This window comes from Sinocyclocheilus anshuiensis, unplaced genomic scaffold (assembly GCF_001515605.1).
Source record: "Sinocyclocheilus anshuiensis isolate Anshui unplaced genomic scaffold, SAMN03320099.WGS_v1.1 scaffold136, whole genome shotgun sequence".
In the NCBI taxonomy this organism is placed as follows: Eukaryota; Metazoa; Chordata; class Actinopteri; order Cypriniformes; family Cyprinidae; genus Sinocyclocheilus; species Sinocyclocheilus anshuiensis.
The window spans coordinates 1,020,652-1,043,984 of NW_015554074.1; the positions used below are offsets into that span (position 1 = coordinate 1,020,652).

General features: G+C 37.5%; 3 protein-coding genes across 7 annotated transcripts; all 3 read left to right on the plus strand.

Annotated features, from left to right (window-relative positions):
- Window positions 1-130: 130 nt before the first annotated feature.
- Window positions 131-9,942, plus strand: LOC107668879 (lambda-crystallin-like). The gene is made up of 8 exons (XM_016460919.1): window positions 131-295; window positions 765-872; window positions 1,478-1,604; window positions 2,722-2,883; window positions 3,589-3,783; window positions 8,225-8,333; window positions 9,292-9,398; window positions 9,553-9,942. Exons 1-8 carry the CDS (start codon window positions 255-257, stop codon window positions 9,649-9,651), a joined length of 948 nt encoding a protein of 315 aa, XP_016316405.1. The 5' UTR covers window positions 131-254; the 3' UTR covers window positions 9,652-9,942.
- Window positions 9,943-10,898: 956 nt separating this feature from the next.
- LOC107668881 (gap junction beta-2 protein-like) lies at window positions 10,899-13,713 on the plus strand. The gene is made up of 2 exons (XM_016460920.1): window positions 10,899-11,001; window positions 11,839-13,713. The coding sequence occupies exon 2, from the start codon at window positions 11,863-11,865 to the stop codon at window positions 12,661-12,663; it is 801 nt and encodes a 266-aa protein (XP_016316406.1). The 5' UTR covers window positions 10,899-11,001; window positions 11,839-11,862; the 3' UTR covers window positions 12,664-13,713.
- Window positions 13,714-15,830: 2,117 nt separating this feature from the next.
- LOC107668878 (gap junction alpha-3 protein-like) lies at window positions 15,831-19,646 on the plus strand. 5 transcript variants are annotated; one of them, XM_016460916.1, is made up of 3 exons: window positions 15,831-15,894; window positions 16,847-16,910; window positions 17,938-19,646. In XM_016460916.1, the coding sequence occupies exon 3, from the start codon at window positions 17,973-17,975 to the stop codon at window positions 19,281-19,283; it is 1,311 nt and encodes a 436-aa protein (XP_016316402.1). In that variant the 5' UTR covers window positions 15,831-15,894; window positions 16,847-16,910; window positions 17,938-17,972; the 3' UTR covers window positions 19,284-19,646. The 5 variants fall into 5 exon arrangements, with proteins under 5 accessions (XP_016316402.1, XP_016316404.1, XP_016316400.1 ...); XM_016460914.1 differs by lacking the exon at window positions 15,831-15,894 and adding an exon at window positions 15,902-16,181; XM_016460915.1 differs by lacking the exon at window positions 15,831-15,894 and adding an exon at window positions 15,902-16,022.
- Window positions 19,647-23,333: the final 3,687 nt, after the last annotated feature.

Sequence of the window (23,333 nt, forward strand, 5' to 3'; positions counted from 1 at the left end):
AAAAAAATAATTTAAAAAAATTATATTTGTGTCTGTTTTTTTTGTTTTACATTACATATCTGAATGTACGTATGAACGCCTTCTGCGCTGCAATCCAAGGAATTATCCTTCTGTAAAAGTCGTGATGTATTTAGGCGCGTGTGAGACGCCGTAGCTCCGCCTCTCTTTCGTGCACATGACAGGCTGAAGTCTGGTGATATCGGGGCCCCTGTGAAGTAGTTGACTGAGTTTTGACATTTGTAAAGGGGTTTGCGATGAGTTCAATAAAAGGAAAGATTATTACTGTTGTCGGGAGGTGAGAGTTACTTTGTTTAAATCAGTCTGTTATTTTTGGCAGACGTGTTCCAGAATAGCTGAGTGGTCTTTGAACGCTACTGTGATTGTGTTTATGAATACATGTATTACTCCATATCAGAAAAGTGCATGTAAAAATGAACAGTGCAGTGATTTATGACCTAAATTAAATTATCACGTGACTCGTTATGTGTGCTTATTTGACATATTTTGGGTAGGTTTTGGCTTGTACAAATAAGGTTATTACTCTATTTTACAGGGGGGTTTTCATGCATGATCATCAAAGTCATATTATTTTTTTTTGCAATATTAAAGTTCCTGTTTAAGTAGTCTGACATGTTCCTCGTTTTGGTATGTAGATAATGCATTGATTTTCACTAATGTTAACAGACTCCTTGATCTGCATTTTTATTTGATTTATTTACTGTGCTGTCTCTTTTTCCTAATTGCATGTATGTTGCATAATAAAGTGGGCTGATCGGCCGCTCCTGGGCCATGGTGTTTATGAGTGGAGGATACATGGTCAAGATCTATGACAACATACCAGGACAAGCATCAGGGGCCATCACAGAGATCAGGTCCGTTTTAAACAGGAAAGAAAAATGACCTGTTGACCCCTCAGTCAGATTCTCTGCCTTTAGCATGGCTGCTCAACTTTTGTCAGAGCAGGTTTGTGACCCATTTTTATGGCACAACCTTACATAAAGCAATGATCCAAGGAGATCAATAGAATAAAAGAGAGGGCATAATATGCAAATGAAAAAAAATATGCACAAATTGAAGTTTTCTAGAACATATTAGTACTCTCTGTCCATATCTGTTTATGTTGTGTAAATAACCCTCTTCCTTGATTCACCTCTTCTGTCACCAGGGGGAGTTGAAGGGCTTTCTCTTTCCTAGATATGAATTTACACTGTAAAAGATGTGTAGAAACAAAAAAAAAACTGGCTAGAATGCAGCAATGACAGATTAGGACACAAAAAAACAGTAATCTTCTGTGATGCATGCAGAGTTGCTTCAGTTAAAGTAAAAAGTGTTTTTAAAGACATAATTTACATCTGAAACCGATGTCTTGTCAGTCATAAACCATCATTAAAACATTGTATTTGGACAGAACAGCTGTCAGATTTTGTACACATTTTGTTGAATTTAAGATGAATAATGTATTTTCGTGTGTGAGCAGGAAACAGATTGAGGAGCTTCAGCAAGCCAAAATGCTGAGAGGAAATCTCACGGCTGCAGAGCAGCTGAGTCTACTCAGCAGTCATGATGACCTGCTGCAGGCCCTGGAGGGAGCTTTCTTTGTCCAGGTACGGTTTCCCCTCAAACATAGATGACTTCCTGTTGACCCCAAAATGTGACTGGGCTGGATAAACATCTCCCTGATATGTATGGAACGAAAGCAACAAGTATTTAATGTGAAGACAAGAAAGAGTGTTCACTAATGACAAGTACCAAATTCATTATTTTACATTTAATTGTTTTAACATGCACAAAAAAAAGCACATGAAACCAGAAGACATGTCTGTGGTTTTACGTCTGCAACTGTTTGAACATTCCATGAGTTAATGTGATTAACTATTGAAATTGCACCCGTGTTTAATTATTAAAATGTATGAACACTTTGGAGCCAAACCTCTGTTTGCTATTGGAAATTCCTTTTTTCCCCCCATAAACATTCATAAAGATGGATGAGGTGATGTATCTGATCATGCATTTTTCCTGTGTACTACATTCAGTGACAGCTGATGGTTTCTGTTTTTCCCAGTTATGATGACGTCAACATTTAATGACGCCATATAGTCCTGTTATGTGCTGATGCTGTATTTGCGATATTATAATATACCATTAAAGTTATATAATTTATTTTAGCGGATTGCGTGCTTCCCATTCTTAAAGTCAGCATGAAGTGAAAATTCACCATTCACAAATTCATCTATTTTTTTATGTATGTTATAGATCTTATTGTAAATGATTTATTAATGTATATGTTCCAGTTAAAAAATTACCTTTTGATTTAAAATGTCATAACTGGATCTTCTCTCTGGTGACGTATTCTGGGTTTCTCCAATCATTTTGTATGTACGTCTCAATATGGAAGTGATTATCTGTCCTTACTTCAGTTTCATAGCAACTCTGACTAGAAAGCTTTCCTGCTAAATGATTAAAGAAGCGTGAGTGAATATTCCTGTCTGTTTTATCAGCCTTGGGAAAATATGGTCCTTTTATAATTATTTACATCATATTTTTTCAGCCCATTCCACTGCCATTCATTTTTTCCGCTCTTGTGTTTTCTTCTTGTACTTCTTTTGTGCTCGTATGGAAAAGATGTTGCTACAGCTTCAATTATAGTACATTTCATACAGTCCCTTTGCTATATTGTTGACCATTATCTGCTCTTGTCCTCTGTGTGTTTTCTGTGAATAGGAGTGTGTGTTTGAGGACCTGGAAGCAAAGCAGACTGTCTTCCATGAGGTGGAGAATCTTGTCACAGAAAGCGTGATTCTCAGCAGCTCCACTTCCTGCCTGATGCCAAGCAACGTGTTCTCTCGTGTCCAGAACCGAACTCGGTGCATCATTTCTCATCCGGTTAGTTATGTTTATAGTCTGTGAGAGATTATATTATATATACACTGTGGAGATGCACAAATCTAATTTTTAGTCCTTTGAAATTGTTTGACATGCAAAAAGAAATAAATAATGAAAATGATTTAAAATAAAAAAGGATTGCCACTGCCAGTATGTTTGACAGTTCATTTGATACACATATACTTCAGTTCAGTTTTCTGCAATTACCGCAAATAACAATTTTTATTTTCAAATGGTTTTACAACATTCATGTTTTAGTTTTAGTGCTACTATTTATGTTTATTTAATGAAAGCATTATTTACACGGACATGTCAGGTTTTCTTGTCAGTCCTGATTTAGCAGCCTGTAGTGAAGAATGGAGATGTGGAGTGTTTTAGGCCCGGGGGCTTTACTGGACTTTGAATCCTTCCATGCTTAATGGAAATTCCACTCTGATCTCATGAGCAGCAAGGTCTTGCTGGTCGTGTTGTCCTTCAAAGCAGTGTGAGGCAAATAGTTCACCTTCACTTGCTTTAAGTGAATGTTTAATCATGAATGCCAAGCATTTGTGGTCAGACATTTAGACAGAGAGACCTTCATAGTGGGAAAGAAGTTCAGTACAAGGCCATTATCTCTAGCTCCAGTAAACACATTAGTATAGTGCTTTATCTGTGTCCAGGGTCAAACAAACTGGTGTCATTTCCTTCTTGTTTTGAACCTCACAGGTAAACCCGCCCTACTATGTGCGTCTGGTGGAGCTGGTACCACACCCCGAAACACTGCCTGCTGTAATGGATGTTGCTTACTCACTGATGACGGATGTCGGGCAGGCACCTGTGCGACTCAGGAAGGAGATCGATGGTTTCGCATTGAACCGTGTTCAGTATGCCATCATAGCCGAGTCCTGGAGGCTGGTTCAGGTTAGTTGAGCCATGGAACAAAACTACATATCAGTTAGAGTCATGATTATACTGAAGAATATTTTGACTACCTACCCATTCTCTGGTGAAATTCATAACGCACCAAGTAAACATTTGTTGACATTGGCACAGAGGGTAGTGAAATGGACAGGACATGTAAGGAGGTGTTGTGCTTATGGGCATTCCAGGTTCTGTTGAACTGTCTATTCATCAAAGAATCCTTAAAAAAGTATCACAGTTTCAACAAAAACAAAAAGACTTTAAAAAAATGATAAATAAATAAAATACATTTACAACCTCCAAATTTTGTATGGTAGTGTAAAGTAAAAGAGTTGTGTCAGTTATGTCCTGTCAATTATGAAAAATTCAATTAAAATTGTTTTATTTAGCATATTTAGTTGTTTATTTTTTTGTTATTATTATTATTATTTTTTTTTTCAAATTGTTGCTGCAATTTTATAAAAGCAATGCACCACTTAAAAGGGATAGTTCAACCAAAAATGAAAATGCCCCTCACCCTCAAGTTTCTTTCTTCTGCAGAACATATGAGAAGATATTTTGAAGAATGTGGGAAAGCAAACAGTTTCTGGTCCCTTTTGACTTCCATTGTATTTTTTTTTCCATACTATGGAAGTCATTGGGGACCAGCACCTGTTTGTTTAGTAAATGATGACAGAATTTTCATTTTTGGGTGAACTTTCTCTTTAAGGCCTGCATTACAGTGAACTTACCACAAATCACATGGTAAAGACCACCATTACCCAAGGTAAAATCTATGTAACGCACAGCTTCTCATGGTTTATTGCTTTAATATGCTGTCCACATTACAGGATGAATGTTGTTAGTTTATATCATAGCTCTGATAACAGACCCTTTATTTGTTCATGCGTGGAGAAAATATATTGTAGACAAATCTTATTACTTGCATATCTATGAACAGGAAATACTATAACTTTTGTAAATTTTGATGCATGTCTCTGTAACACCCTGTTTTTAGGAAGAAAGGAAAGTGAAATTAGTGGAAGGAATGAATGAACAGAGACTATTGTATTTTGTTGCAACATCCACAGTCTTATCTCACTGTGTTTATAAATGATTGATTTAGAGAAGGGAAAAAACCCTCATCTCTTTTCTTGTTTCTCTTGAGAAACTTTTAGAACGGCCAGCTTATCTTTCCTCACACTGGTGGTTTTGTCCTGGTTATACAGTACAGTACACCTGTATTACAGTGTATCAAATGAACATGGGGTAGAGTTAGGTGATCCACTTTAAAAACCAAACCCTTTTCAGCACTGCCTACAAGCATGAACAAAAAGCAAAGTCAAGAAAGCACTTCCACAAACAATGGACACTTCACTTTGAACTTATTTTTAGAGTGGCTGTTCATTATTCAGTCGAGTAATGGACAGTTAAAGACAAAACACAAAATTGCACGTTCTGTCCAGGCAGGGTGTATTATGGAAGCATCATCACAAAACTGTAAAGATGATTCATGGTGACACTAAATGATGTTCTATACACAGGTGTCAGGATTTTATGGACAATGTACTGTGACAGAGGTGTGGTGAAATTGTGTTTGAAAATGCATAATCAACTCTCTCAAGAAGCCTTTTCCTAACTGTAGTTGTAGCCAATTGTACATAACATAATTGTTACCCATTTTGTTGAGTTGTTTTGTTTTTTTTCATGTAGTGTTCATGAATACCGTCTAATCTTTGGAAAATACCCTTATCCTACATAACGCAGATTAACCAAAAAGTTTTATGTATAAAACAAATATCTCTTGATATTAATAATTTTAAGGATTCGGGTAACACTTTAGAATAATGGTCCGTTGTTAACAAGTAACTATGCAGGAAGTAATAGGTAGTACTACATTAACACTTAACTTAACACTATTAACTAATAGAGAAGCAAGATTAACTAAGCAGTAAGTAGTAGCAAATTTAGGACAAAGGTAGTTCCTTATTAGATATTTGATCATTATTAAATAAAAATATTCTCATTGAGAACTACTTGTGAACTATGCTTGTTAACAACGGACCATTATTCTAAAGTGTTACCAAGGATTCATCATTATCACCATCACTCAATATCATAATTTACTCACCCTTATGTTGCTTGAAACCTGCATGATTTCTTTCTTCTGTGGAACACAAAAGAAGATATTTAGCACAATGTTCAGACCACACTTTTTTCATATAATAACAGTGAGCAGCAGAAAAACAATTGGGCAAATGATGACAGAATTTTTGCTTTTGAGTTTTTGAAATATCAATTTTGTATTGATCTTATTCATTATGCATCATTTAGGAGGAGTGGGATTTATATATATAGCTGTAACAGTAAATACAGTAAGTGTTCTTCCTTATAACCGTTATTCTTCTATCTTTATCCTTCATTTCCTCATCAGTGGTGTTATTGTGCAATCACTGATGATGAGGTAATTTAGATTTGTCTGGAATGACAGTATGATTTAAAGCGTATCGTGTTCTGTCTCACTAGTTTTCACGTTTTCTATGCAGTGTCCATATGACAGTGCGTGTGTGAGGAATTTAATTTCTTAACAAGCATTTCTTATGAGGTACACTGTAATTACATAATTTTCCAAGTCTTGTAATTTCTTCTTGGTCAGAAGGAAAAGTTACATTTATAAATTAAACATGCACCATTTGAGGCACAACTCCATATAATGTTGTGGGTCAGCTTCTAAATGACAGAAACACCTCTCCTCTTTTTTTGTTGTAGACAAATACTTTTCAAGCATTTCAAAAGACTCTGCTTTCTGAGCTGTAAAAAGGTTATGTCAGATGGAGCTTTAAACGAAGCCATGTTGATGAACCAGTTAAACCAGCACACAAATTGGTTATTGCATACTGTTTTTTGTTTCGATAATTAAAAGAAGTAATTACATAAGCTGGTTTTAAATAAGTTACATATTGTTCAAAGGCTGGTTAATTGGTGCTGTTGCATCTCTTTTGTTCAATTTGAAAGTCTTCACACTATATTATTTGAGTTTATTCATGTTTCACTCTTTTGAATAATGAGATGTGTGAGCTGTTCATGTTGTTATCATGGGTCCAAATACCTAACCGTTACATTAAAAAGTTTAAAACAGTGCCCACAGACATCTGAATATTGTTTAGCAGCTGAAAATTCAAATTGGATCTGATGTTCATAACACCACTAAAGGGATAGTTCAACCAAAAATGAAAATTCTATCATCAAACATTTGCTGCTCCTCATTGACTTCCACAGTGGGGACATCAACTGTTTGGTTACCTACATTCTTCAAAATATCTTCATTTGTGTTCAGCAGAAGAAAGAAACTCGTACAGGTTTGTAACAAATTGAGGGTGAGTAAATGATGACAGAATTTTGGATGAACTATCCCTTTCGTTTACACTGCAAAGTTGGCACAGAAGCACTTCTGAAGTGGCATTTAGGAGTCTTTACGACTCCAATGCTGCTCAGAAGGCATAATTGAGGCTGGCTTTTATGTGGCATCACGTCTATATGCTGAATTTCCAACAGGCACAGAGCAGCCTGAAATCGGTAGGGTTAAGATGCCTTAAGATTTCCATAAGCCTCTCATAAAGTTGAGTTCTGTAGATTTTAGACTTACAGACTTGTGTTTTCATGGACTTGCCTCTTACCTTTTTTTTTTTCTTACTTCATGGACTTGCCTCTTTTTTGTGTTTGTGCTTTTGAAATGAGTTGTTTTATTAAAGGAAAAATAGGTTGTTTTTTTTATGATGAGGAACATTTAAAGTTTGGACGGTGCCCCACACGCCAGATTTGCAGCTCAAATCCACTCATGCTTCCTCTCAGAGTTCAGGCGACTCTTTGAGAGAGAGCCAGCACTGGAAAGTAGAGCAGCTGGGAAAGCTAATGGCTGCCCCTGGTGATTACCGTAGAGGAAAGGCCTCTTTTCACGGTTTCCCCAGCCAGTCTGCCGCCTGGCGACACCGAGATAACGGCCTCGTTGTTGCATGCAGGAAATGAACAAAGACCACCCTGTCCCCCTCCTAAACTCGTCCCCCACTGCCCGTTCTGTATCCAAGCTTTGATTTCAGCACAGTCAGGCAACAGGTATCTGTAGCCACAGGTAATCTGAGTGCAAAGTGGGCCCAAGGCCTGGCACAACCACACTTGCCTCCCCCTGCCATGCCATCCCATTGTTCAGAGGACACTGAGTTAAATGATAAGAGAAACCCAATACAGTGGGAGCGGCTTTAGTGCTCTTCAGATGGGACAAAAAGGTTGGGGGGGACCAATAAGGTGGACCAAACCTTGTTGGCTGGACAAACTACTAAGCAGGAAGCTGTAATTTTAGGATTAGATCAGAACATCAGTAAACCACTTTTAGTAACATTGTCTTTCATCCAAGCATATAATACCGTGCGAGTTGCCAAATGAACTTCTCTTTCTTTTCATCCAGGACGGAGTGATCTCAGTGAAGGATATTGATTTGGTGATGTCTGAGGGCTTGGGCATGCGCTACGCTTTTATAGGTCCCATTGAAACCATGCATCTCAACGCACCAGAAGGCAAGCCACCTTTTAACCCATGCAATTTGTAAAAAAAAATGGGATAATGAAACTTTGTATTTAAGCACTGAGAAGGTTTTGTTTTCATTATGCATGTAAAAAAAAATTGGTGCGGTGCTTGGGGCAGCGAAAAAGCAGTCTGTGAAAACCTCTTATTGTTTCGATTACATCCACCTCACGTGACCTTAAGTGTGTGTGTGCAAGAGAGAGACTGTAAAAGAATCTGAAACAAGCACGAAAGTGTGTAAATGTGCATGTGTTTTGAAGAGATCTCATGTTCACGGTGAAAATCAGAAGGCAGTGTGAAATCTATAGGATGACCCTGCTCCCACTATGAAACGTGCTTTGCCATGTGACACCGGTACTAACCTTTGATGATGACAGATGAGTTATTATTCTCAGCCCTGCCTCCTTGTACTGCGAGTGAGGTGCTACAGTGCTCTCACTGTGGTGATAAAGCCCCCCTGTAAACACAAGAGTTTCGCCCTGGTTTCTTCCATTGCTGTAATGGCACAAGTTCTTGGAAACTGTAAGCGAAGAACTGTGGCTGAACTTTCACTGGTGCACATCTTATCTGCTGAGAGCCCTTCTAAAAGAACTCATGCCCTTCAGATTAAGAGCTACTCAATTCATGCTTGAAAACTCTGTTACAAAACAAAATGCCAGTAAGTTTATTTGCTGAATCATTTTAGACACAGTTCCAAACTGATTATACTTTTTGTGTCACAGTTATTCATAAGGACAAAGCAGCATTTGTTATACAAAATATGAATTTTGTAGCTGGTTTTAAAAAAGTATTTTGAATGAATTAAAACGAATCAAAACTATTTCTGTAATATGTTGTTATTAGAGTCATGAAAAATATCAGACCTTTTATGGTCAACCGTGATACTACTGTATTGTAGAAATGCAAAAGCACATTTTGATTTGACCCTCATTCTGTGTTTTGTCTGTCCAGGTATGGAAGATTATCTCCAGCGCTACAGCGAGGGCATAAAGAGGGTTCTTAATACTTTTGGACCTGTTCCAGACTTTTCCGGAGAGCCAGCAGATAGAATTATAAAAGTATGCAATATCAATGATATTATTAATAATTGGAAAATTTCTTGAAACAGTGGCTTTTGAAATCTTAAATCGGATTTCCTAAATACTCATATATTTTTTAAATATATAATTATTGTAATCATTATAAACAGGAAGATTTTACCATCTTCTTTAGGAGATCTGTGAGCTGATCCCTGCTGAACAGGAGCACCTTACAGCCAGGAGAGAGAGAAGAGATCAACTGCTGATGGGACTAGCTAAACTGAAGAAATGAGGCTAACCACGAGATACTACCTAAATGAAAGTATTTATGGATCATCTGAACCATTGTTGTTCTTGGTGTTACATTTTTCCCTTCCAGGCAACAGAATATGACTGATTATGGAAGCAAAAGCTGGAACTAAAGCTAACCTCGGAAATATCTTTAGGATTCATTTAATTATGAATTGAATTTTTATAATGCTTTACCAGTATTTTTAAGTCTAAGATTTGTGACAGATACTTGACTAAAGAGCACTTTAATGTGAAATTCACAAATTAAAAGGAAAATATGCTCAATTGAAAATGAATGGCATTTTCGTAACTTCCTCATTGGACATTTATGAATTAATCTCTTTATACCTAAGCTGAGCCCAATAATTATGTGTACACTTAACTTGAGATGTATGAGTGTCATAACATTTCAAACCCAAGTGTCAGATTCAAATAAATAATGCTTTCCTCAGAACTAACAATGACTTATCTGACTGGTATCAAGGTGGTGATTTTTAGTGTATGACGTCAATTCACACAGGTGTCCTAGCAGAGTAAACACTGGTGTAGTACATCACATTAAAAAGAAAATGAAATGAAAACATACAACACATCTTAACTTTCACACAGTATAGTTTTAAATATTTCAGGTCATGAGTAAATAACCTACAGTCACATAGAAAGTGCTTTTTACTCTAACGTATCTATTATTTATATTAGATTAATACTGCTACTTAAATGTGAGTAGGTCAGTAAAGTTTAGGCCCACTAATAATCTCAGCATATATATATAAACATGTTATGTTTTGCTCGAAATGTGCAAACTGTTTGGCCTGATATTTTGTGAAATAATGCAGAGACAGATTATTAGTGGGCCTAAACTTTACTGAATTATTCTACTTATATTTAAGTTGCAGTATTAGTCTAATGTAAGTAATAGATACGTTTCATATTTCATACGTTTCATGGCACCTGAACGGTCAGACTAAAAAGCACTTTCTATTCGACTGTAGGTTATTTACTCATGACCTGAAATATTTAAAACTATACTGTGTGAAAGTTATATTGTACGTTTGAACATAATACCACACCTACACGCTAGCGACGCGACTGTACAAGATCGCTGCTGAGGCTGCGGCGCATTCCAGGAACATTCCAGTTTTGTCGCCTGAGAGCTCAAGAACCACCAATGAACGCTGTGACTCCGCCCGATGTCAGGTGCACTAAACTTACGCTCACTGTCCTCAAGTCAAATCACTTCATCTCACTCTCGAGACCACAAAGAAACTCCGCAAGTGAAAGTACTGATTTTTAACTCACCTGGGCGGATATATATCATGGATTTGATCTGAATCATTTTGTAGGCTAACAGGTAAACTTCGTTTTCTAAAACCGCCAGACAGTGACAATGTTACGTGATAATTATTCCGTGTTAATTTCGACCAAATATGATCAAAGTTACCAACATGTGTGGGAATGAAGGATATCTTAATTAATAGGAATTTATTAATGTCATTAATATATGTTAATGAAGGTATTTTCAATTCAATATGTTGAGTCTTTTTGAAGACATAGAATTATAGTTTGTGTTATTAGGATTGAGGAATGAAAATGTAAGCTTACCCTACTGGAAAAGTTTGGAATAATATATATATACTTTTGAAATAAGTCTCTTATGCTTACCAAGACTGCATTAATTTGACCAAAAATACAGTAAATTGTGTAAATTAAAACAATATTGTGAAATAATATTACAATTTAAAATCTGTTTTCTGTTGTAATATATTTGAAAATGTAATTTATTTTTGTCATAGCAAAGCAGAATTTTCAGTAGTCATTAGTTTTCAGTGTCACATGATCCTTTAGAAATCATTGTAATATGCTGTATCTATTTTACTGTATTTTTGATCAACCTTGGTGAGCATAAGAGACGTCTTTCAAAAACATTCTATTCTATTTTTATATATATATTTTTGTCATCTGAAATTTTAATTTGAACTCAGAAGTTGTCAAAAATTGTATTGACAATTTTTGAGTTCAAATTTACATTTAAATATATATAGTGTGTGAACTTTACATATTGTTTAAATTTGAATTCAACAATTGTCAATAAAATAATATAATGAATGTTATTTTATTGACAATTTTTGAGTTCAAATTTATATTATATGTCGTTGCTCAAATTCATCTCTTTCTTTTCGATGATTAGGAGCTGACAGCAACAGCAGATAGGATGAGTTGGGGAGCACTTTATGCCCAGCTGGGAGGGGTAAATAAACACTCCACCAGCCTGGGAAAGATCTGGCTGTCTGTCCTCTTCATCTTCCGCATTAGCATCCTTGTAATAGCCGCCGAAACGGTCTGGGGGGATGAGCAGTCCGACTTCACCTGTAACACACAACAGCCAGGCTGCAAAAACGTCTGCTACGACCACTTCTTTCCAGTCTCACACATCCGTTTCTGGTGCCTGCAGCTCATCTTTGTGTCTACACCGGCTTTGCTGGTGGCTATGCATGTGGCGCATCGCAAACGCAATGTAAAGAAAGGAATTTTGGCCAACCGAGGTGGTGTTGCCAAAGGGGATGACCTAGAGAGTCTGAAGAAGAGGCGTCTACCCATCACCGGGCCGCTGTGGTGGACCTACACCTCCAGCCTGTTCTTCCGGCTCCTTTTCGAGGCCGGATTCATGTACGCTCTGTATTATGTCTACGATGGGTTTCAGATGGCCCGTCTTGTGAAGTGTGAGCAGTGGCCCTGTCCCAATAAAGTTGACTGCTTTATCTCACGACCAACAGAGAAGACAGTCTTCACCATCTTCATGGTGGGATCTTCTGCCATCTGCATTGTGCTCAATGTGGCTGAACTGGCCTACCTGATTGTCAAAGCATTGCTGAGGTGCTCAGCCAGAGCCAAAGGAAGGCACGCTTTTGTTCACCAAGATAAAATGTCCACAGAAAAGGCACACTTACAGAATGAAAAGAACGCAAGGTTGCTGTTATCTGCTTCGGACTCCTCGAGCGATAAGACTGTTTAAGATTATCCCTACATCCAGTGACTAATTCTACCAACATGGTAATAGGCTTGTGATGACAGTGTTTTAACTTCTCTAATGCCATTAGAGCATTAGAATTAGTGTGTTTTGTACCTTGTTTTTGACACCCTGCCCTGAGAAAATAACAAAGCCTAACCTGACAGCAGGTTTCAAGCATGCTTCATTCAAGAGCTGGCATTCCTCCCACAAGCCAAAAGACAATTAGTGTGTTCTTACAGCACTGAATTGTCTGTAAAAATGTTCTAGGTTGTTGAATTTCATTTGCCAAATTACTCAAGAACCTCACAGTACTCTCTAGTGGCATTAGAAAAGCCCAATAGTGACTCCTAGTGGTCACAATGACATAAATGAAGTTCAGAGACCGTCTTTGCACAAAATTGAGCGTCCTTTTTTGAGGGATCATTTACACGATGTTGTATTGTATATAAATGCTTCTTTTTAAGACTGAGTTTTGCTTTGTTTACTTCTTTTTAAACGCAAATTATTTTGCTCTTTCTGTTACCCATCAACAGTTTTGACAATATAGCTATATAATTTACAGAGCCGAGCAGGATTTGTGTTTTTGTATGTTTTTATATGTGCTTATTTTGCACCTTCATTTAAATGTCTTCAACAACTGCACATCTGTGTTTAGTTTTAAGTCATTTCACTAGGTTCCGTTGCATTGACCCATACCGGGGATTTTATATCAGCATACCGCAGTGCCTAATTAGGTTGTTAACAAACAAGGCTGTAGTGGCGCGTCAGTCAGTCCACCTGTTGACAGGTGAGAGCTCGTGGTCTCGCGCTTCGTCAACTGTCCGTTATCTTCTGCTTTGTTTTTCTCCTCTCTGAGAGGCTCTACAAGTCAGCGGTGACCAGTTTTGTTTTTAAGGCTTTGACTAAACCGCAGAAACTATTGTTAGCAAAGTTTCCACATGGTATTGATGGAATCTTCTGCTGTTTCCTAAAGTGAGCTGTGATCATTGTTGATAGCCACCTGTTTGTAAAAGTACATTTCTTTGAAATTTTGGCTAACAACTTATCTTTTATATGCATATCTAAATAAAAAACGTATTAAATGTTTGCTGTTTGTCAGTATTGTAATTCCCGTGGGGAAAACCAATGGAGGGCGGTGCATTTCTATTCTATTTTAGGAAAGGCCTGCTGCATGACTGGATACTTTCCCATGCAGTAACCTACAAAGATTCCAGAGTTTTTGACTAGAGTCATTTTTGTCTTTTTGCCAGTTTACTACCACAAACCAGCTTTTAGTAACTGCGTAAATTACTATAAACTAATCATTAAAATTCTAAAGTAGCCTAAGTGCTTAATTTGAACCGGATCCTGCCGGTACCTGTTCCGGCATTAGATCGTGACAGTGCGTGCGTGCATATGAGAGCGAGCGCAGGTTTATGTGGCTATTTGAAGGTTATGTATTGGTCCTCAACATATTTTTTTTTTACCGTGACCAGTCAGCTTTCTTAAGTTCAAACTCGCTCTCATTGATTGGTGCTTACTGCTTATTGCTTTGTGAGCAGCAGAACGTTTGGAAAGAGTGTAATAATACCAGAAATAATACCAAATAAAGTGAAATATTATAATGTATAAACACTATAAACATAGCTATACGTTAGTATAGCTCACTCCAAAACAAATCATATAAATGTAACGGTATTCAGAGCAGAACAAGAATGAAATTAAAATATATAAACCTAAAGAAATCAAAACAAAGCGAAACTGAAAGTACCAGGCGTTAATTGGGCTCACGTACCTCTCATTCGGCACAAATCATAATGTTTCCATATTCGCAATGTATTTCAATGAAACTATTATTTAGGCTATAATGAAGAGGCTTTGTACTTTACGCGCGCTCGTATATCGACAGAAATATCCTCTTCACATGAGCAAAAATGTGTTTGGCATACAAAGTAGACCAGTTATACCACGGATATTTAAATTGACCAGTGTAACCTTTTTTTGGTTGACTGTATTATTTTGATAATGAACAGACTGCGATGTCAAGTTTGAGTTGCGAATATGTGGTGGGTGTGTGTGTGTGTGTGAAACATAAAATACACCATTTTTGATCATACAGATAAGAGTAAGACATAGCCTAATTCGAAAGCACAAAGTGTTTACTTTTATTTTTGCACACTCAAAATAACAACAGAACATTTGTGATTTTGTAAAATAAAGCAAGGATGCGCGTTTAATTAAAACTGTTACTTATTTAAGTCAGATATTTTTTTCGCATATTTATACCTATAGGGCCTACTATGATTTCATTTTATTTTTATGAAAATAAATGTTATTTTTAATGTATCTTAGATATACATTTTCCTAAAATCATCCTGGCAACCCATTTTTGATCCAGGGTTTGAAGTTTGCCCTAGTTAGGTTAATGCAGAAACTTGTGAACGATACTCTCTTGTAATTGTGGCGTCACCGTTTAGTGACGTCATTGAATGTTGCGGGAAAACTTGAGCTGTATTTTCAGTGTCGGTCACAGAGCCTTTTAATTGCGGTTTTGGATCCGGCAATTATTCATTTACAAATTAAGCACTGAGCCTATCTGTATTTGCAGTGGAAAATAATAAATTGCAACTGAGCATCTGCACAACTGTAATTTGGCGGCAGGTGAATTTATTATTAGGCTATGTTAAGCAATTGTAAAACGGTTATATATAGAAGAATTTAACAATAAGAAACTCATACTTTAGACACAATATGGCCAGTTATTTTGATCATTTTTACTCCGCTAACGAAAATATTTCCAAAGCAGAATCAAAGTGCCAAACAACGCATCAACTGACTGACTGCTTGAATAGAACGCGGAGTGATACAATCAGTGAAACGTCCAAATTCTGTTATAAGAAATCTCAACACTCTTGGAACACCGCCTGTACAAGTATATAATAATAATAATTATTATAATTATTATTATTTAAAATAATTATAATCATCACAATCATTACCAACATTATTATTATAATCATTATTATATAATTATTATTAAACTATAATAATAATGATATTTATTATTATTATTATTAGAATATTATGTGGTATAAAGTCAAAGTGGTATAAAGTTAAGTTGGGGTGATAAGTTTACCCGTTGACAGGGGCGTGGCGTGCGCGCTGACTGGCCGATGACTTTCTGAACGCAGCACTATTGCATGACCATTCAAAGTGACAGTAGCGATGGCTGGGAACGGGAGACAGCTGCGCTTGGTGAGACCCCGTCTCCACACTCGCTTTGCCATGAAAAACTAAGTTTTCTACGAGAGTTTGACCTCGGGTCTATGTGTGAAGAACTTTTGTGAATTAATAAGTTGGCCAGCCACTTTCAAAAGAGTTTGGTAAGCTGGCAGTGCTGCCAGGATTTGGGATCGGGGTGGGGAGCGGGGAGGGCTCCTGCTACCTTTGGGAGGTCTGTATGCTTTCAACGCACTCAAACTGTGGCACCAGTGGCCGCTGGATATTGCTTTCTTTAGATAAGTTTGCCTACTTCAGTCAAGGTATGCTTTAAATTAGGTCTACAAATCTTTTATCCTTTTACATCCCACATGAATTAATATGACTTTTTGCTAACTGGAAGGCCATCAACATAGACTTCAGTTTTGGATGGTTTCTGCCTACTAACAGCTAACATCATTTAGACACATTTCAAGAAAAGAGCTGTTGTTTGAGATGACAGGTATTAGCGCATAATCACTGCAAAGAATAGAAAATCTGCCTCTCTCTGACAGTTTGTCCTGGATGTACAGTGAGAACAGTGGACAATTACTATCATCAGCTAATTATATAAACAGAAGCAGTTTGTAATTAAATGCTTAGCTGATAGATCAAAGACGCTAAGTATTTTTGATATTTGATAATTATAAACTAACAACTTTAATAACTGTAAAATTATAGCTGCCTTGGGAACTAAAAGATTTTTTGGATAATTTGATAGAAATGAGCCATAGACCATAATAAATAAAAGGGCTAAAAATGAAACTAGTATAAGGATTTTTTTTTTAATAATCCAAATAAATATTTTAAATTATTTTAGTTATATAAAGTTATGTATAAAGATATATAAATGTTAAATAAACCAAGTTAAATGTAAAATAAATGAATAAACAACTGTTTTCTATTATTATTATTATTATTATTATGTAACTTGCACTTTCTCTTTCAGGGTCATAGACTTGATTTAGAACCTTAGTCGATGGATTTGCCGCCCTCAATACAACATCATTTTAGTAAGTAAATATATTGTTTTTCTTGCTATTGTATATTTTGCTCTTTTAGGGTTCTTTGTTTACGAATGACAATACTATATCAACCTTGTTCTGTTACACCTAGTTCAATCTTGTTGTTTAATTGAGTTCATTATGATAAAGATTAAATCTGTGTTGATCAAAATCCTTGGGTTATAACATGACACTCATTTCTGGATTCATCAGTTTTTCAAAGCATTTACAGCAGCTACAGGGTGAATTCATGAATTGTACATTTTAGCTAGCAATTAATTATACTGATGTAGACATGATCTGAGTGTAGATTCACAACTATAAAGTGGCCTGGTTTTGGCAGTGCCGTCTCCATATTTCACTTCATTTTTCACCTTGATGTCCTGAAACTGGCTCTATCAGGGCCCTACGCATCACTGTCCAGTCAACGCTTTCAACTGTTTTTGAACATTATAATGTTGATCTCAGCACATGCCTGCTGGGCAGTGAAGTGAACAGGAGAGAAAGAGACCGTGTGTATGAGTGTGGTGAAAAAGTGTGTGTACGAGTGTATGTGTGTGTGTCAGTGGCTGGAGAGAAAGCGAGCCAGAGAGAGTTCGCTTACACTGTGCATGCCAGGTTCATAGCAGCCAGTTAGAGAGTTAAATAGCCAGGGGTCACGAAATCCATAACTTTATGTCAAACATTTAGTTTTTTAATGTGATATTTACAGTGATCAATGACAAGGGTGATTTGCTTGGTTTTCCTAAACGTCATTTGGTAAAGTTGTGTAGGGGAGTGCTCCATCAGGACTGATTGTTTGGATCTTATGCAGAACCATGAAATGCTGTGTGAGTTCATGAGGGCTGAGTGTGTTTTTTTACGTTAATTTACCTTTAGCTGAGCCTGTTTGAGTGGGCAGTGCAGGCCAGAGAAGATCCAAACTGTCTCGTGTACAGTGTAACGTTATTTTGTTAACTAGTTCTGATGAATCCTCTCTGTTCCCCTTTAACCCTTTCTCTCACCCTCTCACTCTCTCTCACACTCTTGCCCTCAGACTGTACTTTCTCTCTAGGCTAGAAATCGTGAAGCATGGGTGACTGGAGCTTTCTTGGACGGCTCTTGGAGAATGCACAGGAACACTCAACCGTGATCGGCAAAGTCTGGCTGACAGTACTCTTCATTTTTAGGATTCTGGTGTTGGGAGCGGCGGCCGAGGAGGTCTGGGGCGACGAGCAGTCAGACTTCACCTGCAACACGCAGCAACCCGGTTGCGAGAACGTCTGCTACGACGAGGCCTTCCCCATCTCCCACATCCGCTTCTGGGTGCTCCAAATCATCTTTGTGTCCACGCCAACGCTTATCTACCTGGGCCATGTCCTGCACATCGTTCGAATGGAAGAGAAGCGGAAAGAGCGCGAGGAGGAGCTACGAAAGGCCAGTCGGCTCCAGGATGAGAAAGAACTCCTGTATAGAAATGGAGGGGGAGGGGAGTCTGGTGGACGGGGTGGGGGCGGCGGCGGCAAAAAGGAGAAGCCACCAATCAGAGACGAGCATGGTAAAATCCGCATTAGAGGTGCCTTGTTGCGTACCTACGTGTTCAACATCATTTTCAAGACCCTGTTTGAAGTGGGGTTCATTTTAGGTCAGTATTTCCTCTATGGTTTCCAGTTGCGGCCCCTGTATAAGTGTGCTCGGTGGCCCTGCCCCAACACGGTGGACTGCTTCATTTCCCGGCCCACGGAAAAGACCATCTTCATCATATTTATGCTTGTGGTGGCTTGCGTGTCCCTTTTGCTGAATTTGTTAGAAATCTATCACCTCGGATGGAAGAAGGTCAAACAGGGCATGACCAACGAGTTTGCCCCCGACCGCGAGTCGCTGCCCGGCGCGGACAAAGCAGAGGCTGAGTCTTTTAGAACTGCGCTTGCCACCCTCAGCTACCCGCCAGACTACACGGAGGTAGCAGTGGGTGGCGGAGCGTTCCTCCAGCCTATGTCGGCACCCTCGACGGCCGAGTTCAAGATGGACCCTCTGCGCGAGGAGCTGGAGGAGTCCTCGCCGTTCTACATCAGCAACAACAACCACAGGCTGGCTGCCGAGCAGAACTGGGCCAACCTGGCCACCGAGCAGCAGACTCAGGAGATGAACGCCGCCTCCCCCTCCCCTTCCTCCTCCTCGTCTCGCTCCTCCAACAACGGACGGCAAGCCAAAGAAGCCGCTCCGCACGCCAGCGCCCCCACCTCCCCTGGCTGTGGTTCGAGTGCCGGGCCAGAGGAGGGGCACGTCACCACCACGGTGGAGATGCACGAGCCGCCCATCATTTTCACTGATGCTCGACGACTGAGCAGGGCTAGTAAAGCCAGCAGTGCGAGAGCGAGGCCCAATGATTTGGCGGTGTAGTGGCTCTCCACTGCAAAGCGCAGGTTTTTGTGGACAAAAACACAAAAAAATACACCAAAAAACAAGAGGAAGAAAGAGGCAGATTGCTGGAACAAAAATGTTAATTCCATTAATTATTTATTCCATTTTGCAATGTAAAATTACAAAGAGTTTAGTCATCTCTTATGGCTTATGAAAGATGGCTTCTGAATGCTGGTTAGTTTTATGCAGTAGCTGAATGGAGCAGTACATCTGATGCAGGTTATGGTACACCAGAATCTCAATGGTTCATTAAACAAATGTCACTTAAATTAGTCTTATGACAAGGCCTTAATGTAAAAATGTCCATGCAGTCTGTTCAATTTATTAAGTATATATGTGACCCTGGACCACAAAACCAGTCATAAGGGTCAATTTTTTAAAATTGAGATTTATACATCATCTGAAAACAGAATAAATAAGCTTTCTATTGATGTATGGTTTGTTAGGATAGGACAATATTTGGCCGAGATACAACTATTTGAAAATCTGCAATCCGAGGGTGCAAAAAAAAATCTAAATATTGAGAAAATCGTATTTAAAGTTGTCCAAATTAAGTTCTTAGCAAAGCATATTACTACTCAAAATTTAAGTTTTGATATATTTACAGAAGGAAATGTACAAAATATCTTCATGGAACATGATCTTTACTTAATATCCTAATGATTTTTGGCATAAAAGAAAAATCGATATTTTTGACCCATACAATGTTTTTTTTTTGCTATTGCTAAAAATATACCCAAGAGACTTAAGACTGGTTTTGTGGTCCAGGGTCACATTTTTTAATGTATTTTTGAAGACTTGAATAGGATATGAGACAAATGGGAAAAAAGAGAGTAGTTGAAGTAATCGAAGAAAGACGTCAAATTCATGAACACCCAATTTAAAAATGTTCTCTTTGTTGTTCCAGCATCTGTCTCTACATTTCCTCACTGTAAAGAGAAATCAAAAGTTTGAGGAAGAAAAAAGTAAAAAGCACATTGCCTGATAAAAGTGGCAAACTTTAATGCATCACAGAGAAAAGGTCATCCGTACACTGAAAAATGAGCATATAACTGAGGCAAGTGAAATACTTAGATAACTGTTGTACTACTGAATGGTGCAGTTTTAATTCATATAGCTTGTGTATTCTCTGGACCAAGTTTCTTTTTTCTTTTTTTCAATCCCATGATCTGAAGTTCACATCCTGCTCCTCTGTTGGATTTGAGAGTTTTGATATATGACCATGTCCAATCTTGCCATCAGGAATACATGATCACTTTTAAAATAGTTAATCAGATGAGGGGAGTACGAACTCTCATTACATGTGACATTTGAAATCCGTATTGGTTTTTATTTCAAAAAGTTTGAGCATTTTCTAAAAATGTAAGCAATTGGTTGAGAATGAGTACAAAAACAGTTATCAAAAACATTGCTTTTCTGTAGTCAGTTCGTGGCTGCCAAAAAGTAGTTACTTCAAAATGAACATAAAAAGATGCTGCAAGTGTCTTATGCTGATATGGAGTTTATCCCCCATTTTTTTCTCTTTTTTTGGTCCAGTTTCAGGTTATTGTGAGGCCCTCATTTTCATTGACTACTACTGCTGTTGTATAGAACATGCCTTCTGTAAACATAACAACTCATATCAACTTGACAGCACAACGTGATTTTTTTTTGTTTTTTTGTAACCTTTACAAAACTGTTGTTGAGACCCATTCAAACACAATGTACATCGCTTTTATTATCAGGTCTATATTTCTGCAATCCACTTAAAGAGACAGACAGTCCTGAAATAGAAATGGTACATTGCTTCATCACGCAGAGTTTGTGCTTAGAACAGTATTACTTTTGCTTTTATCAGATCACAGTATTTACAGATGTATGTTATTTATTTTCTGCCGTTTTAATGTATCCAAAAACGAAAGTGTGTTATTTTGTCATTTTTTTGGCTCTTAAAGTTTACATTTTAGTAAATAGTTGAAGATTTGCACATTTAGGAAAAAGACACTGTTCAATAATTCTTACATTGATAGAAAGGAGGAAATATTTTTGATCCTTAAAGGAAAATGTCTTAATGGTAAAAGTCGTTGTGTTGATGGCAGTATTATTCCACTTAAATAACATCAAATGTAATTTATAAAACAGCACTTGTAGAGTATAAGAAATATACACGTTTCCCATGTTTTATTTTAGGACTGTTGTGGTGGCCTGAAAGCACCGCAGAAAATTTGAACTTTGTGCATTATAGCATTTCATCCATTCTGAATTTGAATTGGCCAGCCAGCCAGCTCTTTCCTATCTCGATCCGTTTGTAGTGTACTTAGTTGCAGCCCATTATTCTCAGATAACACTCATTTCTTGAACTTCTTGAAATGATTTTCTCTAGCAGAGCTGATTATTCTGACCAATCAGGGAAATGAACCACCTACATATGCTCAGAACAGCAGCCTGTTTCAATGCTGTCTTAAGAGAAGTGCCTTGTGTATTAAATTTTATAAGAACAAGTTGATGTAAATGTTCATTTACCTCAAATGTTTACAAAGCTGTTACTAAATAAACTTTTTGTACCATAAATGTAGGCTACTCTGTCTTTTTCATTTGTACATGGCAGGCATCAAAACTCAAAATACTAAATGTTATTGATGTTAAATGTTCTCAAGTGCTGGCCTGTTCACGAAAAAGGCTCCGTAAAATGGCTATAAAAAAGACTGAAAAAAGTGTGAAACTTTCACAGAACTATGAGATCTTTTTTAAAGGTTAGAAGGTAATTAAGTAATTTTGTCATTTTTCACCAACCCTCACTTTATTTTAAGTTAATGATGCTAACCCCTGTCAAGGCTTTATGCAATTTTATGTGATCCATGCCAAAACCATCAAGAACAACACCATAATGGGAAACAAATTCGCAGAAAGCCTGAGCACATCTCAAACGAGAACTTGCACTCGTTGACCTCTGACCTTTATGCTTATCAGTCCTCCACTCCAGATTCCTAGAGGGGAAGTGAGAATGAGACTGAATCATGAGGGACACTGAAATGACACAGCACCCACCCAATTTGCACAGTCCTCCCTCCGTGAGGAAACAGCAAATCCAGAGGATGATCTATGTCATGTATGTCCAATGTATGAAACGGACAATTTGACGCTGTCACCCTAATTGAAATCCTGATTCTGTTTGTGTAAGACAAATGCTGCTTTGTTTTGTTAGCAAGCTATTTATAATCTGAAAGTAGAAGTACAAAAAGAAGCTTTAAAGGGTTAGTTCACCCAAAAATGAAAATTAGGCTGTGTTTTACTCACCCCCGAGGCATCCTAGGTGTATATGACTTTCTTCTTTCAGACGAATCCAGTCGGAGTTATCATTTTTGGGTGAACTAACCCTTTAATGTATTAAGCTATCTGTTAGTAGCTACAGAGAGAATGATCTGTAAGCATTTCCATTTATCTGCTGCTGAACAGCCTGACAAAACAGATCTGTGGCCATTTCACATTTAATACTAAAAAAATTACAGGATCTCTCAAAAAAGAGGGTTTATACTGGTGACAGGGTTTAAAGGGGTCATATGATGCTTTTTTAAAGATCATTATTTTGTGTATTTGGTGTAACAGAATATGTTGACTTCAGGGATCTTATCTATTCACGAACAGCTTGTAACACTCCAAAGAGAAAGGACAACTTGAAATCGCATCATATGACCCCTTTAAATACTGGATCAGAGGCACCTTGTCTGCAAAAACCTAAGACTGTGGGAAATCTATTAGGAATAAGGAAAACCAACTTGATCCATCATCTTTTATTTTTTATTTTTGTTAAATCTATGGCTAGTCAAATCTGACAGTAAATGATATTAAATTATAAATTAAATATATATATATATATATATATATATAAAAACTTTTCACTTTCTCAGCCATAAATCAGCACCGGGAGAAAAGTTAAATGGATTCATTTCATGGGAGGCTACAGTGAAAATATGTTGAGAGGAGGTGGATCTCAACACTTCCAGCTTTAAAACATCAGATCTGACAGTGGAGTTCAAGTTTAGAGAACTT

Bases quoted from the DNA above. Each gene is read 5' to 3' on its own strand.
- LOC107668879 (XM_016460919.1), top strand. From the start codon at position 255: ATGAGTTCAATAAAAGGAAAGATTATTACTGTTGTCGGGAG. The intron at 873-1,477 runs GTCCGTTTTAAA...GTGTGTGAGCAG, and splicing joins GGGGCCATCACAGAGATCAG to GAAACAGATTGAGGAGCTTC. The intron at 1,605-2,721 runs GTACGGTTTCCC...TTCTGTGAATAG, and splicing joins AGGGAGCTTTCTTTGTCCAG to GAGTGTGTGTTTGAGGACCT.
- LOC107668881 (XM_016460920.1), top strand. From the start codon at position 11,863: ATGAGTTGGGGAGCACTTTATGCCCAGCTGGGAGGGGTAAATAAACAC.
- LOC107668878 (XM_016460916.1), top strand. From the start codon at position 17,973: ATGGGTGACTGGAGCTTTCTTGGACGGCTCTTGGAGAATGCACAGGAA.